General features: G+C 39.8%; 1 protein-coding gene across 3 annotated transcripts in view; it reads left to right on the top strand.

Annotated features, from left to right (window-relative positions):
- Positions 1-12225, top strand: part of rps6ka3b (ribosomal protein S6 kinase, polypeptide 3b) — an 85121-nt gene extending 72896 nt beyond the window's left edge. For all 3 annotated transcript variants that reach the window (XM_061964970.1, XM_061964971.1, XM_061964969.2), the window contains 5 exons: positions 2055-2216; positions 2285-2361; positions 7524-7641; positions 10631-10771; positions 10850-12225. In XM_061964970.1, coding sequence (XP_061820954.1) covers positions 2055-2216; positions 2285-2361; positions 7524-7641; positions 10631-10771; positions 10850-10972 — 621 coding nt within the window. In that variant the 3' untranslated portion in view covers positions 10973-12225. The remainder of the gene's footprint in view (positions 1-2054; positions 2217-2284; positions 2362-7523; positions 7642-10630; positions 10772-10849) is intronic.
- The last annotated feature ends 2599 nt before the right edge of the window (positions 12226-14824 follow it).

The raw sequence follows: 14824 nt of genomic DNA on the forward strand, positions 1-14824 counted from the left end.
ACAATAGCACGTAGAAATATGCATGAAAACACTCCTGCAGACATCACACATGGGACGATTTAGTCAGTATGAATTGCTTTAGTTATATTGTCAAACTTAAACGTTGCGTGGAGTGATGAATGAAGAATCCTTTGTCGCAAAAACGCTATGGATGGTTTTACTTCCAGTAGAAGGCATTAAAACAGGAAATACATTTTCATGCAGCCCTGTACAATGACCCTACCACTACCCCGCTAGACTGTAAAGACACAATTATTTTGCTACTGAAGACCATGAAAGATGCACGGATTGTCGACCATTTTGATTTTCAGATCACAATTTTAGGGATATTGGCACCAATTTCATTTTTTTGGGTTGATTTTTTGTGTAATGATCCAATCGGGGACAATCTGTCATGGACAAATGGTCATCGGGCGGCACTTTGGACACCCGTGCTTTAGTAACTGTACACTGACTACTCTAAAGTACAGTGGACTCTCGATTTACGAACTTAAATGCTCCGAGAACGAGGTTCGTAAATAGAAAAGTTTGTATATCGAAGCAAACTTCTCCACAAGAAACAATGTAAATATGAATCAAGGGTTCCAGACTCGACAAAAGTTTGTACACTTTGAAGACAATATAAAGCGCTATATGGTACAGTATATCAAACAAGCAGGTAATGGATCAACTTTCTATTTAATAACAGATCCAAAACACCAACTAGCTGAACTGCCCTCCTCGTATGCAACCGCCCTGCCAACATGCACACACACTGTCACTAGCCCTGTGGTGCACTCACAATTTAAAATCACAAAGTGATTAGGAAAAAATATATATATATATAATTTTTTTTGTCCTGTACAGCTTCTCAGGCAAATCATATAGTTGATGTAGATGCCCATATCAGCTGTTCAGATTTACTTTACAAAAGAGAAGTGTGGGATACTTCTCTTGTTGCCTTATTTGTATTTGACTTTATTAAATGTATTTATATTATCATTTGGTGCAGCCGGGCTGGAGCAGGAGGGTATAGAAAGAGAAAAAAATGAAGACAGGGGGAAATTGTGGGGACTAGAGGGGGATAAGACAGAGAGACAAAAACAACAACAGCAAACACAACAATAACAACAACAACAATAGAGCAACATCAGCAAATACGATATGTACAAATATGATGGTAAAAGTGATAGCAAAGAAGCAGTTAGCGAAATAAATAATAACACAGAAATGACAATGAGCATTATTACACTACAGGAATACAAATACCAATAGAAATAGCGCTATTGATAATGAACAATACCAATAATTTACCTCTATTATTAACAATTCAGTTGTTCAAATGCAATAATACATATACGTAATGATAACTTGAGATACAAAAGAATGCAGAAAAATGGAGGGGAAGAAAGAAAAGCAACCTATATTAACCTTGTAGATTGTTATAGTAACAATAGGTTAAGCTTTGTCAGAAAAAAATAAATAAATCCACTTTACCTTGTTGTGTACCTGGTGTGCAGAAGAAGGAGTGGAGAGTGTCAACAACGTTGTAGATTTTTCCTGACTGTTTCAAACCACACAATTTAAATTTTCCTGAGGGAACTCTCCTGAAGGAATCAATAAAGTACTATCTATCTATCTATCTATCTATCTATCTATCTATCTATCTATCTATCTATCTATCTATCTATCTATCTATCTATCTATCTATCTATCTATCTATCTAATGCTTGTCCATGCCCTTCTTTAAACTCATATTGAGCTAGCAAAATTAGAAAAATACTGTAAAAACACTAGGTTTAAACCCTCGCCCTAACAAGAGCACGGCTTTGCTGACTGAATTTGAGCACCAAGATCGATCAGCCCGCTCACAATGGATGTGCTGCCGGGCACAAAATGGCTGCGCCGCGAGGCATACAATAGGTGGATATAAAGTGCGTGCAATGAGGGCTTCGTAAATGGAGGTTCCAGAGTATATCTATTTCTATACTATTGTCCCTTGAGAAGATATACCAATGTGAGGCCTGTATTCACTTGTGGGACACGTGGCACAAATTGTGTTCTCTGGTCTGCAGGTGGTGCACCGAGACCTGAAACCCAGCAACATCCTCTACATGGACGAGAGCGGGAACGCCGAGTCCATCAGGATCTGTGACTTTGGCTTCGCCAAGCAGTTGAGGGCTGAGAACGGCCTGCTCATGACGCCGTGTTACACCGCCAACTTTGTCGCTCCGGAGGTAACCCGGCTTTACTTCCTCATTAGCACCCGCAGATTGAAACCCTGCTGTGTGTGTTTGGCTGACAGGTTCTTAAGAAGCAAGGTTACGATGCGGCCTGCGACATCTGGAGTCTCGGCGTTCTTCTCTACACAATGCTAACAGGGTACGCTAACAGATCATCTTCTCACACTTCTAATATTAAAGTGGAGAACATTTGCAATTGCATGTGCAGCATTGAAGGAACACATACATTTCGCCAAAGTGCTTTTTTATTTCCAGCCTTACGCAGGCCACATATTATGATTGGGTAGGCCAAGTTCAAAGGACGTGGCTGGCAACAATAAAATGAGGTGGCTGGACACATTAAAATGATGTGGCAGACCACATTAAATGATGTAGGGGGGCACCATAAGATGATGTAGCGGACCGCAATAAAATGATGTGGCAGAACACATTTAATGATGTGGCGGGCCACGTTAAGATGATGTAGCGGACCGCAATAAAATGATGTTGCAGAACACATTAAATCATGTGGCGGGCCACGATAAAAAAGTAACAACTACATTTGGCCAGGAAGTGCTTTATTATTTCATGCCTTTGATGTGGTGGGCCACATAAAATAAAGTGGCTCGACACATTAAAGTATCAATGATTGTCACACACACACTAGGTGTGGTGAAATTTGTCCTCTGCATTTGACCCATTCCCTTGTTCACCCCCTGGGAGGTGAGGGGAGCAGTGAGCAGCAGCGGTGGCCGCGCCCGGGAATCATTTTTGGTGATTTAACCCCCAATTCCAACCCTTGATGCTGAGTGCCAAGCAGGGAGGTAATGGCTCCCATTTTTATAGTCTTTGGTATGACTCGGCCGGGGTTTGAACTCACAACCTACCCATCTCAAGGCGGACACTCTAATCACTAGGCCACTGAGTATTAAAATGATGTGGCAGGCCACGATAAAAAAAAATAACAAATACATTTAGCCAGAAAGTGCTTTATTATTTCCAGCCTTTCGCAGGCCACATATTGTATATGATGCGGTAGGCCATATAAAATGATGTGGTGGGCCAAATGAAATCATGTGGAGTGACACATTAAAATAATGTGGAGTGACACATTAAAATAATGTGACGGACCACAATAAAATTATATAGCGGGCCACGATAAAATGATGTAGCGACCCACATAAAATGACGTGACTGACCACAATAAAATGAAATGGTTGCCACATAAAATGATGTGGCGGGACACATTAAAATGATGTTGCGGACCACATTAAAATGATGTGGAGTGACACAATACGATAATGTGGTGCACCACATTAAAATGATGTGGCGGGCCACATTAAAATTATGTGGAGTGACACATTAATATAACGTGGCAGACCACAATAAAATGATGTGGCGGGCCACATAAAATTACCTGACGGACCACAATAAAATGAAATGGTTGCCACATAATATGATGTGGCGGGACACATTAAAATGATGTTGCAGACCACATAAATTGATGTGGCGGACCGCTAAAATCATGTGGCGCACCACATTAAAATGATGTGGAGTGACACATTACGATAATGTGGCGGACCACATTAAAATGATGTGGAGTGACACAATACGATAATGTGGCGGACCACATTAAAATGATGTGGAGTGACACATTAAAATAATGTGACGGACCACAATAAAATTATGTGGCGGGCCATGATAAAATTATGTAGCGAACCACATAAGATAACGTGACGGACCACAATAAATGAAATGATTGCCACATAAAATGATGTGGCGGGACACATTAAAATGATGTGGCGGACCACTTTAAAATGATGTGGCGAACCACATTAAAATAATGTGGTGGACCACACTAAAATGATGTGGCGGGCCACAATAAAATGATGTGGCGGACCACTTTAAAATGATGTGGCGGACCACTTTAAAATGATGTGGCGAACCACATTAAAATAATGTGGTGGACCACACTAAAATGATGTGGCAGACCACAATAAAATGATGTGGCGGGCCACGATAAAATGATGTAGCGACCCACATAAAATGACGTGACTGACCACAATAAAATGAAATGGTTGCCACATAAAATGATGTGGCGGGACACATTAAAATGATGTTGCGGACCACATTAAAATGATGTGGAGTGACACAATACGATAATGTGGTGCACCACATTAAAATGATGTGGCGGGCCACATAAAATTACCTGACGGACCACAATAAAATGAAATGGTTGCCACATAAAATTATGTGGCGGACCACATAAATTGATGTGGCGGACCGCTAAAATCATGTGGCGCACCACATTAAAATGATGTGGAGTGACACATTACGATAATGTGGCGGACCACATTAAAATGATGTGGAGTGACACATTAAAATGATGTGGAGTGACACATTAAAATTATGTGGAGTGACACATTAATATAACGTGGCAGACCACAATAAAATGATGTGGCGGGCCACATAAAATTACCTGACGGACCACAATAAAATGAAATGGTTGCCACATAAAATGATGTGGCGGGACACATTAAAATTATGTTGCGGACCACATAAATTGATGTGGCGGACCGCTAAAATCATGTGGCGCACCACATTAAAATGATGTGGAGTGACACATTACGATAATGTGGCGGACCACATTAAAATGATGTGGAGTGACACATTAAAATAATGTGGAGTGACACATTAAAATAATGTGACGGACCACAATAAAATTATATAGCGGGCCATGATAAAATTATGTAGCGAACCACATAAGATAACGTGACGGACCACAATAAATGAAATGGTTGCCACATAAAATGATGTGGCGGGACGCATTAAAATGATGTGGCGGGACACATTAAAATGATGTGGCGGACCACTTTAAAATGATGTGGCGAACCACATTAAAATAATGTGGTGGACCACACTAAAATCATGTGGCAGACCACAATAAAATGATGTGGCGGGCCACGATAAAATGATGTAGCGACCCACATAAAATGACGTGACTGACCACAATAAAATGAAATGGTTGCCACATAAAATGATGTGGCGGGACACATTAAAATGATGTTGCGGACCACATTAAAATGATGTGGCGGGACACATTAAAATGATGTGGAGTGACACAATACGATAATGTGGTGCACCACATTAAAATGGTGTGGCGGGACACATTAAAATTATGTTGCGGACCACATAAATTGATGTGGCGCACCACATTAAAATGATGTGGAGTGACACATTACGATAATGTGGAGTGACACATTAAAATGATGTGGCGGGACACATTAAAATGATGTTGCGGACCACATTAAAATGATGTGGCGGACCACATTAAAATGATGTGGCGGGACACATTAAAATGATGTTGCGGACCACATTAAAATGATGTGGAGTGACACAATACGATAATGTGGTGCACCACATTAAAATGATGTGGCGGGACACATTAAAATTATGTTGCGGACCACATAAATTGATGTGGCGCACCACATTAAAATGATGTGGAGTGACACATTACGATAATGTGGAGTGACACATTAAAATGATGTGGAGTGACACATTAAAATGATGTGGCGGACCACATTAAAATGATGTAGAGTGACACATTAAAATGATGTGGCGGACCACATTAAAATGATGTGGAGTGACACATTAAAATAATGTGACGGACCACATTAAAATGATGTGGCGGGACACATTAAAATGATGTGGCGGACCACATTAAAATGATGTGGCGGGACACATTAAAATGATGTGGCGGACCACTTTAAAATGATGTGGCGAACCACATTAAAATAATGTGGTGGACCACACTAAAATCATGTGGCAGACCACAATAAAATGATGTGGCGGGCCACAATAAAATTATGTAGCGACCCACATAAAATGACGTGACTGACCACAATAAAATGAAATGGTTGCCACATAAAATGATGTGGCGGGACACATTAAAATGATGTTGCGGACCACATTAAAATGATGTGGCGGACCACCTTAAAATGATGTTGCGGACCACATTAAAATGATGTGGCGGGACACATTAAAATGATGTTGCGGACCACATTAAAATGATGTGGAGTGACACAATACGATAATGTGGTGCACCACATTAAAATGGTGTGGCGGGACACATTAAAATTATGTTGCGGACCACATAAATTGATGTGGCGCACCACATTAAAATGATGTGGAGTGACACATTACGATAATGTGGAGTGACACATTAAAATGATGTGGCGGGACACATTAAAATGATGTTGCGGACCACATTAAAATGATGTGGCGGACCACATTAAAATGATGTGGCGGGACACATTAAAATGATGTTGCGGACCACATTAAAATGATGTGGAGTGACACAATACGATAATGTGGTGCACCACATTAAAATGATGTGGCGGGACACATTAAAATTATGTTGCGGACCACATAAATTGATGTGGCGCACCACATTAAAATGATGTGGAGTGACACATTACGATAATGTGGAGTGACACATTAAAATGATGTGGAGTGACACATTAAAATGATGTGGAGTGACACATTAAAATGATGTGGCGGACCACATTAAAATGATGTGGAGTGACACATTAAAATGATGTGGCGGACCACATTAAAATGATGTGGAGTGACACATTAAAATAATGTGACGGACCACAATAAAATTATATAGCGGGCCATGATAAAATTATGTAGCGAACCACATAAGATAACGTGACGGACCACAATAAATGAAATGTTTGCCACATAAAATGATGTGGCGGGACACATTAAAATGATGTGGCGGGACACATTAAAATGATGTGGCGGGACACATTAAAATGATGTTGCGGACCACATTAAAATGATGTGGAGTGACACAATACGATAATGTGGTGCACCACATTAAAATGATGTGGCGGGACACATTAAAATGATGTTGCGGACCACATAAATTGATGTGGCGCACCACATTAAAATGATGTGGAGTGACACATTACGATAATGTGGAGTGACACATTAAAATGATGTGGCGGACCACATTAAAATGATGTGGAGTGACACATTAAAATGATGTGGTGAAGCACTTTAAATCATGTAGCAGGCCACAATGAAAATGACTTTGCGGACCACATCGGAACTGTGGGACGGTCACAATGAAATGATGTAGCGCGGCACATTAAGATGTCGTGGCTGGCCAGATTTGGCTCCTGGGGGCCTCAAGTGTGACACCTGTGACTTACCTAGCTGTTACTGGCACAGGCCTGGTGGCACATAAGGCCCTACCTACCTGTACCTTAGCTTGTGATGATATCTTGTCTCCCTTCACTCCTCCTTTCCCAGCTTCACTCCATTCGCCAACGGCCCGGAGGACACGCCCGAGGCGATTTTGGCTCGGATTGGTAGCGGGAAGTTCTCGCTCACTGGAGGATACTGGAACTCTGTGTCTACTGAAGCCAAGGTGCGCACACACACACACACACACACACACACACACACACACACACACACACACACACACACACACTGGTTATCATTTGGAATGGGGAGCAAGTGTTTGTTCATGACTTGTGGGGACCACCCTTTCTACAGGTTGTGGAGGCATTTAAAAAATGGTGTAAAATGTCCACTGGCCAGTTAGCTCAAACACGTCTTTAAATCTCTGGATTGATGAAGTAATGTGCTGATCATTCTTACTGGGGACCCTGGAGAAAAAGAGTTAATGTTAGGGCTGTTAATCTTTGTGTGTCCCACGATTTGATTCAATATCGATTCTTGGGGTCCCGATTCGATTATAAATCGATTTTTTTCAATTCAACACGATTCTCGATTCAAAACCGATATTTTCCCGATTCAAAAGGATTCTCTATTCATTCAATACATAGGATTTCAGCAGGATCTACCCCAGTTTGCTGACATGCAAGCAGAGTAGTAGATTTTTGTAAAAAGCTTTTATAATTGTAAAGGACAATGTTTTATCAACTGATTGCAATAATGTACATTTGTTTTAACTATTAAATGAACCAAAAATATGACTTATTTTATCTTTGTGAAAATATTGGACACAGTGTGTTGTCAAGCTTATGAGATGTGATGCAAGTGTAAGCCACTGTGACACTATTGTTCTTTTTTATAAATGTCTAATGATAATGTCAATGAGGGATTTTAAATCACTGTTATGTTGAAATTGTAACTAATATTGATACTGTTGTTGATAATATTCATTTTTGTTTCACTACTTTTGGTTTGTTCTGTGTCGTGTTTGTGTCTCCTCTCAATTGCTCTGTTTATTGCAGTTCTGAATGTTGCTGGGTCGGGTTTGGTTTTGGAATTGTATTGCATTGTTATGGTATTAATGTGTATTGTTTTGTTGGATTGATTAATTCAAACAAATAAAATAAAATTAAAATTAAATTTTATTTTTTTTAAATTGATTTTTAAAAAATGAGAATCGCGATTTGAATTTGAATCGATTTTTTTCCCACACCCCTAGTTAATATGGTTCATGGGGACCAAATTTAAATAATTTTGCATAGTTCACACAAATTTGTACATGACTACTTAGGACCATTTAAAAAAAAATGTTTTAAATGAAATATGACATGATGGTCAGAATCCAGCACTACAGCTGTCCTCTTATAGGAAGTTTCACCACTTAAATGTTAAAGCAAATCCTGCACTTAGGCATCTTCAGAATGGATCTGACTATCATTTAAAAAGGTTTCCCTTTAGGGGACCTGTTTTTTTTGTCCCCATACCGTCAGAGGTCCCCTAAAGGTGACTGTGTAAACAGAGCCATGTCCCCATTAATCAATCAATCAATCAATCAATTCCTTTATTGTCATTGTCATAATAACACTTAAGTCATACATGTCAACAAGATTTTGTTTGAGCTTTGTCCAGCGACATAGAAACTGCATTGCTGTGCAGGTTTTGATTGATTGATTGAAACTTTTATTAGTAGATTGCACAGTGAAGTACATATTCCGTACAATTGACCACTAAATGGTAACACCCCAATAAGTTTTTCAACTTGTTTAAGTCGGGGTCCACTTAAATTGATTCATGATACAGATATATACTATTTTCATAATACAGTCATCACACAAGATAATCATCACAGTATATAAATTGAATTATTTACATTATTTACAATCCGGGGTGTGGGATATGGAGGGGGGGGGGGGGTTAGGTTTGGTTGTTATCATCACTTCAGTCATCAACAATTGCATCATCAGAGAAAATGACATTGGAACAGTGTAGGACTGACTTGGTAGGATATGTACAGCAAGTAGTGGACATAGAGATCAGAAATTATAAGAAAAAGTGTCTACATTTGATTGTTTACATTTGATTATTTACAATCCGAGGAGGTATGATGAGGAAGGGAGGCTGTTTAGGGCTGAAGTTGCCTGGAGGTGTTCTTTTAGTGCGGTTTTGAAGGAGGATAGAGATGCACTTTCTTTTACACCTGTTGGGAGTGCATTCCATATTGATATGGCATAGAAAGAGAATGAGTTAAGACCTTTGTTAGATCGGAATCTGGGTTTAACGTGGTTAGTAGAGCTCCCCTTTGTGTTGTGGTTATGGCGGTCATTTACGTTAAGGAAGTAGTTTGACATGTACTTCGGTATCAGGGAGGTGTAGCGGATTTTATAGACTAGGCTCAGTGCAAGTTGTTTTACTCTGTCCTCCACCCTGAGCCAGCCCACTTTGGAGAAGTGGGTAGGAGTGAGGTGTGATCTGGGGTGGAGGTCTAGAAGTAACCTGACTAGCTTGTTCTGGGATGTTTGGAGTTTAGATTTGAGGGTTTTGGAGGTGCTAGGGTACCAGGAGGTGCATGCGTAATCGAAAAAGGGTTGAACGAGAGTTCCCGCCAAAATCTTCATGGTGCTTTTGTTGACCAGAGAGGAGATTCTATAGAGAAATCTCGTTCGTTGGTTGACCTTTTTGATTACCTTGGTTGCCATTTTATCACAGGAAAGATTAGCCTCTAGAATGGAACCTAGGTAGGTGACCTCATCCTTCCTGGCGATAACAATGTCACCCACTTTTATAGTGAAGTCACTGACTTTCTTAAGGTTGATGTGGGACCCAAACAGGATGGATTCCGTTTTACCCAAGTGTATGGATAGCTTGTTGTCAGCGAGCCAGGTGCATGTTCTACAGAGTTCAGCACTGAGGATTTTCTCCACCTGTGACTTGTCCTTGTCTGATACCAGCAGGGCCGAGTCGCGAGTTGTGTACATGGCACTCATCTCTGGGAGTATCGTCCTTGTAATTTTCCCCCGCCGCTTTAACCACTCGCTTGAGGGCCTGTTGGTTCGCTTTAGTGCAGCTAGCAAGGACACTGCTGATGGCACAGTTGTAAAAGTTTACAACTTAAGTAAGCATTGCCAGAACACACACACACACATAAAGCTGATTATTTGGCCAATCTGACTCTTCAGGACCTGGTGTCCAAGATGCTACACGTGGACCCGCACCAGCGGCTCACGGCGGGCCAGGTCCTCCGCCACCCATGGGTGACGCACCGAGACCAGCTGCCCAAATACACCTTGAACAGACAGGACGCCCCGCACCTCGTCAAGGTGACGCCGCTCTTTTCAAAATCTTCCTTTTTCTCCAAAAAGCCGTTCATTAAAGCGTGTTCTGTGGTGACGTTCCAGGGAGCGATGGCCGCCACGTACTCGGCCCTCAACAGGAACGTCCCGCCGGTTCTGGAGCCGGTGGGCTGCTCCACTCTGGCCCAGCGTCGAGGAGTGAAGAAGCTCACCTCCACCGCTCTGTGACCACAACCACCTTCAACCACCCCCGCCCCCACCTTCTCGCCACCCCGCATCCCCCCGTCCTCACGTAACGTCAACTCTGACCTCAGTCCAGTCCAGCTGGACAGACTACTGATGGAACCGCTAACGCCAAAAAGAAGCACATCGGGACCCCCGCACCTTAACGGACTCTGTCTGGCCTCGGCCGCAGTTTTGCTTCGGACAATCAGGACAGGAAGTGCGTGTATATAAAATGATGATGGTAGGAACACAATAATCCAACATTAGCATTTAAAGACGTAGGATGGTGTTTGCTTTTATCGTCGTCATGGTTACAAGAAAGGAAAGTCATCTCAACTCTTCATATATATATATATATATTTTTATGTCTTTCTTTTTCTCCTTTGCCGTTTTTGGCCAGGCGCCATCTTTTAAGCAATCACATGACAGGAAGTGGACTTATTTGATTGGCAGGTGTGCTGCGGTCGGAGGGCGGAGCTGACCAAATGAAGCCCAACGCTAACACGACGCCGTGATGTCACACATATGCAAAAACGAGTTATTGACACAACCATTTTTAGCTCCCTCGGCGCCTTTTCCGCCGGAGAGTTCCGCCCGGATAGGGATCGAGGCCAAATAATCCTGAGGCCGTGTGATTTATGCAAGAACAAATAGCGTAGACTTTGAAGCACTCCAGATGTCATCAAACAAGACTTTGTGACGTTACCTGGAATCGAGCTTTCCTTCCTCTCTGACGTCGCTACTTCTACAAATAACAAAAACATCTCAGGTTTTATTTGCCCAGCAACGACGAGCACAAGCCCGTGATCCGCACCCGTTTTCTCAGCGCCGCTTCATGGACTTGGGACCACTCGGTGTCATCAGTGATGTTTAACAGTGCAATTCTTCAGCTGCCCTCCCAGCCAGTAGGGGGCAGGGTTACGAGGCAAGCGCTTCCAGGTGCTCGGGTCCCGCCTCGGTTTCCCGTTCGGCTTCAACCAACCACTTTTTATCATGAACGTGTACGACAGGATGGGTAATCTGTCTCCGCACAGCTCTGGGAACAAGGAATGTAAAAAAAAAAAAAAAAAAAAGAGAGAAAAAAAAAGCTCATTATTTCTGTAATTAGAAGCGTCTTCTGTCATCTTCCTCTTCCTCGTTGATCTGACCTATTAGAGGTGTTCAGCACTGCTGCTACACCACCTTTTTCTGTTCTGTTTTTTTTTTTTACCTGCAGGGAGACTTTCTATGAAAAAATAAAAATATTAATAAGCTGATGAATTTGTTGAGTGTTCATCATTTGACTGCTGTAATTGTTTTCAAACTTTCATAACTGAACGTCTTTCATGACACCATGGAAAGTCCTGAAAGTTCCTTTTTACTTTAATTTAAATGATTCATTTCTCCTTTTTTAAAATTTGTCCCCCATTTTTTTTAGTTTTTTTTAATTTTGTATCTGAATGTTTTGAGCAGGCCGTGCTCCGCTGTTTGGAGACCATAGACAAGAATAAAAACAAGATGACTACTTGTTGTCGCTTCCTGGTGTTGTGGATGACACACTTTCACATTAGTGTCCAAAGCAGCCACTACTTTGACGGCCGCAGAACATTCTACAAAAAGTATTTAAAAAAAGTAGAATAAAAGAGCAAACAGGTAAAATGTAACTACAAAAAAATTGCAATGTTGACTCCAGGTGATAATACAGGCTGTTTTTTTTTGTTTTTTTTTACTTTAAAACTAGGAATGTCCGATAATGGCTTTTTGCCGAGATCCGATATTCCGATATTGACCAAACCCTTAATTACCGATACCGATATCAACCGATACCGATATATACAGTCGTGGAATTAACACATTATTATGCCTAATTTGGACTACCAGGTTTGGTGAAGATAAGGTCCTTTTTAAGAAAATAAATAAAAAATAAAATAAGATAAATAAATTAAAAACATTTTCTTGAATAAAAAAGAAAGTAAAACAATATAAAAACAGTTACATAGAAACTAGTAATTAATAAAAATGAGTAAAATTAACTATTAAAGGTTAGTACTATTAGTGGACCAGCAGCACGCACAATCATGTGTGCTTACGGACTGTATCCCTTGCAGACTGTATTGATATATATTGATATATAATGTAGGAACCAGAATATTAATAACAGAAAGAAACAACCCTTTTGTGTGAATGAGTGTATGGGGGAGGGAGTTTTTTTGGGTTGGTGCACTAATTGTAAGTGTATCTTGTGTTTTTTATGTTGATTTAATTTAAAATAATAATAATAATTTAAAAAAAACATACCGATAATTTCTGATATTACATTCTAAAGCATTTATCGGCCGATAATATCGGCAGGCCGATATTATCGGACATCTCTATTTAAAACTCATCGCTAAAAAATTTTTATAAATTAAAGTCTATTAAGTCACATTTAAAAAATCATTTTTGACATTTTTTGGTGAAAATATTGCATATTTTGTGTGTTCGCCATATAAAAAAAATGACTTACAGTATAATCGATTGATAGATCTGAAGTTAATACAGAGACTTAAGTGTTAAATGTACAAAAAAAAAAAGTATGACTTTTTATTGGGATTTTTGTTATACTGTCATTGCTCAAAAAATGTTTTCATTAAAATCAATGTTGTTATGAATTACTGACCCATTAAGGGTGTACCCCGCCTTCCGCCCGATTGTAGCTGAGATAGGCTCCAGCGCCCCCCGCGACCCCAAAGGGAATAAGCGGTAGAAAATGGATGGATGGATGGATAAGGCTCCAATTACTTCACATCAAATATTCCACTTGGAACGTTTTTGCCATAAAAAACAGGGTTTTGAGAAAAAGGGGAACATAGATAAAAACGACTTTATCTCAACAGAGAGACTTGAAGTTGATTTAGAGATTCACGCGTTGATTAAAAAATAAAAATCAATAAATTACATTTATTTACATTTTATGACTGAGACCCATCCGGGTCCCCGGGACCAAACTTGGGGAGCCCTGAATGTTAGCTGCAGATAAACAAACTCAAATGTAATATGCATGAATAATATATAGTTGCATGCCGATTAATACATCTAGGATTTGATCAAAATAGTATGAATAACTAAATATAAATACATTGATATTTAGTGCAGAAACAAGATGACTACTTGTTGTCGCTTCCTGGTGTTGTAGTGTCCAAAGCAGCCATTTTTTTGACAGCCGCAGCACATTCTACAAAAGTTTTTTTTTAAAACAAAGTAGAATAAAAGAGCAAACAGGTCAAATGTAACTACAAAAAAATTGCAATGTTTTTTTTTTTTACTTTAAAACTCATTGCCAAAAAAATAAAATAAATTAAAGTGTTAATTCACATTAAAAAAAATCATTTTTGACATTTTTTGGTGAAAATATTGCATATTTTGTGTGTTCGCCATATAAAAAAAATTACTTACAGTATAATCGATTGATAGATCTGTAGTTAATATGGAGACTTAAGTGTTAAAAGTACAAAAAAAAAGTATGACTTTTTTTTTTATTGAGTGGGGCCCTTTTACATCCTCAATATTTTTATTGGGATTTTTGTTATACTGTCATTGCTCAAAAAATGTTTTAATTAAAATCAATATTGTTATGAATTACTGACCCATTAAGGCTCCAATTACTTCACATCAAATATTCCACTTCCTACAGGAGTTTGAGAAAAAGGGCAACATAGATAAAAAAACAACAATTTTATCTCGACAGAGAGACTTGAAGTTGATTTAGAGATTCATGCGTTGATTAAAAAAATAAATGTAAATCAATAAATTACATTTATTTACATTTTATGACTGAGACCCATCCGGGTCCCCGGGACCAAACTAGGGGAGCCCTGAATGTTAGCGGCAGATAAA

This window comes from Nerophis lumbriciformis, linkage group LG07 (genome assembly GCF_033978685.3).
Source record: "Nerophis lumbriciformis linkage group LG07, RoL_Nlum_v2.1, whole genome shotgun sequence".
NCBI lineage: Eukaryota > Metazoa > Chordata > Actinopteri > Syngnathiformes > Syngnathidae > Nerophis > Nerophis lumbriciformis.